This window comes from Nannospalax galili, unplaced genomic scaffold (genome assembly GCF_000622305.1).
Source record: "Nannospalax galili isolate Female #2095 unplaced genomic scaffold, S.galili_v1.0 scaffold384, whole genome shotgun sequence".
NCBI classification, from domain to species: Eukaryota; Metazoa; Chordata; class Mammalia; order Rodentia; family Spalacidae; genus Nannospalax; species Nannospalax galili.
In genome coordinates this window covers 2,027,850-2,032,055 of record NW_008352648.1, presented here as the reverse complement: position 1 = coordinate 2,032,055, position 4,206 = coordinate 2,027,850, and the positions used below count along the sequence as shown (strand labels likewise).

The 4,206-nt window shown below is 37.2% G+C and overlaps 1 protein-coding gene across 8 annotated transcripts in view; it reads right to left on the bottom strand.

The window, feature by feature from the left end:
- Hectd2 (HECT domain E3 ubiquitin protein ligase 2) overlaps positions 1–4,206 on the bottom strand; it is a 406,920-nt gene that overhangs the window by 259,835 nt on the left and 142,879 nt on the right. For all 8 annotated transcript variants that reach the window (XR_003846515.1, XM_029554335.1, XM_029554338.1 and 5 more), the window contains exon 9: positions 2,179–2,238. Coding sequence is in view for 7 of the 8 variants with exons in the window: in XM_029554335.1 (XP_029410195.1) it covers positions 2,179–2,238 (60 nt within the window). In the remaining variant the exon portion in view is untranslated. The remainder of the gene's footprint in view (positions 1–2,178; positions 2,239–4,206) is intronic.

Here is a 4,206-nt window from a genome sequence, read left to right as displayed (position 1 = left end):
AAAATTTTTATTTTTATATAGCTGGGCATGGTGGTGCACACCTTTAATCCCAGCACCGGAGAGGAAGAGGCCAGTGGAGCTCTGTGAATTTGAGGCCAGCCTGGTCTACATAGCAAGTTCCAGATCAGCTAGGGCTACAGGGAGATCCTGTCTCAAAAAGACCAAAAATATTTATTTTTATTATTTTATTTATTATTTTTATTTTGTGTACGAGTGTATTGCTAGTATGTGTAAGTGCACCCATGCCATGCAATGCCTGTGGAGGTCAGAAGGGGGCACTGGATACGCTGGGAACTGGAATTAATGCAGATGCTAGAAATCAAACCTGGGTCCTCTGCAAGAACAGCCAGTGCTCTTAACCACTGAGCCATCTCCCCAGTCCCTATTTTTATTTTTTTAATTATGTTTATCTTGTGTGGGTCTGTGCATGTGTGTACAGGTGCCCAAAGAGTTCACAAGAGGGTGTCAGATTCCCTGGAGCTGGACTCACAGGCAGCTGTGAGCTACCCCATGTGGGTGCTGGGAACAGAACTCCAGCCCTCTGCAGGAGTAGTACAAGCTCTTAACTGCTGAGCCATCTCTCCACTCCCCTTGGTACTAGTTTTCTAACCGAATTCTCTGTCAAGTTTTACTATCACATTTAGACTGTCTTTGTGAAATGAATTTGGAAGAATTGAAACTTCAAGTTTAATTTTCTTACAAGACTGTTAAATATAATCAAGTGTTGAAGAAAGAAAAGGAAATTATGGATTTAAAGATTTGTCTTAATCCAAATATTCTTTAATATTAGGATCAGAGCTCAAGAATAACTTTATTTCTAAGAAGACACAAATACTAAGAACACAAAATGGAAGCCATTTATATATGGGTTACAGCTATGGGTAAGGTCTATCACTACAATTTATCACCTCAAATCAGCTAAGAAGCTTAAAGTTGAAAGCACCCCTACAGTTCATATTTAATAAATTTCATGATGCCAACTAACCTGCTTGCTCACCCCTTTCTTCCATCTGTGTAATGCAAGAAGAGGATGATTTTGCTTCCTAAATGTTTATTTTCTCTTTGCCTTTCTAACATTATGTTAGGTTATTCCATTTATGAACAACGAAAAAGTAGGACTTAATGTATATCAAAAACTTCATATTTTAACAATGCACAGAAATTTGAAGATCATAACACTGATCAAAATGTTGAGGGAAATTCTAGATAAACTAATTAAAAGTTTTGATTAGTGATTTTATGGTATTCATTTTATGTTTTATTTTTATTTTGCCTGTATGTAAGTGTGCTATGTATGTTCAGTGCCCACAAGACCAGAAGAGGGCATTGGATCCCCTGGAACTAGAGTCACTGATGGTTGTTAGCTGCCACATGGGTGTTGGGACCTGAACCCGGGTTCCCTAGAGGAGTAGGAAGTGCTCTTTACCATTGAGTCATCTCTTCGGTCCCTATTTTATAATAGTCTTTTACTACATAATAATAATGTAAATTGTCTCGATCTCAAAACTGCAATACTGAAGTTTACTAGTTATTGACTAGAAGGAAATAGGACTTCTCTTAATTACTGGGAAGGGACAATGGGTTTAAGGCTGAGCACAGAGTATTCCTGCACCTTGTAATAATCCTCTTGTTCTCCAAAATTTTAAAATGTGTTTTCATTAGATAAATATTCCTTAGACACATGCTCAAATTTTCTTTGTGTATTACTAAATGAGTTCACCATCTTTCCATTATAAAGTGGTAATCCAGAGCAGCATTAGGGCAGGGCCCAGTAGCCAGCTCACAGTCAGAATGAGCCCCAGCTGCTATTTAGAGTCACCTAATTTGATATATCATCTTCTACTCTTGGACAAATGACTCATTAAAAGAATAACACTTATACAAAGATGGTAACATCTCAATCTAGGACAGATTATAGACTTCTCAAGGGCTGAAATCAGTAGTTATTAAAAATTCTTGATTAACAAATAATGGCTTTTACACATGTAATTTCATTTTAGTTTAGTGAAATGGTTAACTTGGGAGAACAAAATAATGGGACACTTTGATTATTTAAGTTTGAAAAGATTTTTGAAAATTAGTTTTACAAAGTGACATGTCTGAGAACTTGCATTTTGGATGGGAACGGTCAGCACTTGGCACTGTGATGTCATATGTACCGTCGTGAGTGCCTCTTACCTGATACAAAGGGCCATCCTGAGAGCAGACTTGCGAGGCTGAGCAGTTCAGACACCGAAACTGCGGAGGAGATGAACTCATCAGATAAGAGGCATCCACAACGGGACACATTTATAACTACTTAAAGAGTTTAACGTCAAACATAAGAGTCAACATGAGTAATTTTAAATAAACACTTTCTGAGAAATGGTAGTTTAAAAAAATATTTAAAAACTTAGTGACTGGTAAAATTTAAAGTAATTTTAGCATTTATCTGTGAGCTTTAAAAACTATTCTACAAATACCAAGATGATGGCCTACCCTTTTCATTTTATTTCCAAATACTAATTTTTGGGGACATCCTCACCTCTTGGTACACAGAGGTACAATCTTTCTTCCACTTGTTCCTGCAATCATCTCTCCTGGGCCTCTTCTTCAACAACTCTGAGAAGAGGATTTTTTATAGAGTTCAGAGCTCTGACTGGGCATGGAACTCCATTCAACCTATAAGGGACTGGCTTATTTTCTGTTTTATTTTTATACTTCTCAGATTAAATCCTTAATCTTCATCTTTATGTTTATTTTAATAACGTTAGATTAGGAGATCCTTTAGTCTGTTTTATATTCATATCTTCAGTCCTAATAGTTAAGTATAAAATTTATTATCTTAAATTAATTTGTACTATAACATGGCATACTCTTTTAAATGAAAAAAATTAAATAATTTAAAAACTAAATACATAAAAGTATGACTTCTAAGTTAACCGGGAAAATTTTAACTCCCCAAAGTAGGTTGTTTTAAAAAATATATACAGTTTGGAAGGTTATATACTTTCTTTTTCTCCAAATGTTTTGGGCGATCTTCTCTGGAAGTTGGGTCCTTGATTTTGTGTATGGTGCTCCTCACCCTGCTCTAACATCCTTTACTGACCCCCCTTCTTTCAGATGAGTCCCCAGGTTCTGGCCTGTCAAATTTTACCTGGCTATGTAAGTTACAAAAAAGCATTCAATAAGAATACAGAGCTAAGGTAGAAATAAGAAATAAGTGATTTCATTTTTTTTTTCTTTTAATCCCTCTGGTATCAGTCAAGACAGATACACTGCTTTTCCTAACACTTCCAGATAATGCAAATCAAGCCATGAAAGACAAGCATGGAATGGCTGAGGTTGCTGAAGAGGTGAAAGCAGCCAGGATCACCTGGGAAAAGGCAGCTAGACTGAGAGTGGGTACACAACCTACCCAAGAAGGCGAGCAGGAAGAACATGGGTCTACGATGAAAGCAGGCTGAACAGAAAGATGCTGACAGCAGCTCTCACTAAGAGAGGGGAAAGTAAACTAAAATCACAGTGAAAGTTAACACACACAAGCTGCTGGACTATACATAGCATCATCTGTACTGTTAAAAAATGAAAAAAAAAACAATGTGCATCAAATTATTGTAATTAAATTATGCTACGGCCACACAAATTGAATTGGAAAGCAGGCTGAACAGAAAGATGCTGACAGCAGCTCTCACTAAGAGAGGGGAAAGTAAACTAAAATCACAGTGAAAGTTAACACACACAAGCTGCTGGACTATACATAGCATCATCTGTACTGTTAAAAAATGAAAAAAAAAACAATGTGCATCAAATTATTGTAATTAAATTATGCTACGGCCACACAAATTGAATTGTATCAATATATTAAAAATAAAGATAAAGAGCATACATATATAACTAAAAGCTACTTGACAAACAGCAAAGCCAGACAGGCGATAACCTTCAGTCGAATTGTTGGACAGGATGGATAAAGGCTCTTCCAGACAGTTCCAAGATACTACTGGAAAAATGAACAGCAGACCCCAATTCTATCCAAAGGAATATTGACAATAGATTGCCGTAGATGAGGAAAAGCTGATCCTCCTGGATCAGTGACCTCTGGCTGACTAGATTTACCAGAAGGGCAGATGGGGGGGGAAATGGATGGGGGTGCTGACAGCACAGTGGACAGTGGCAGGGATAGCAGAGTATGGAGGCTCTAGTGGGAGAGGAAGGCTGTCTATCTGA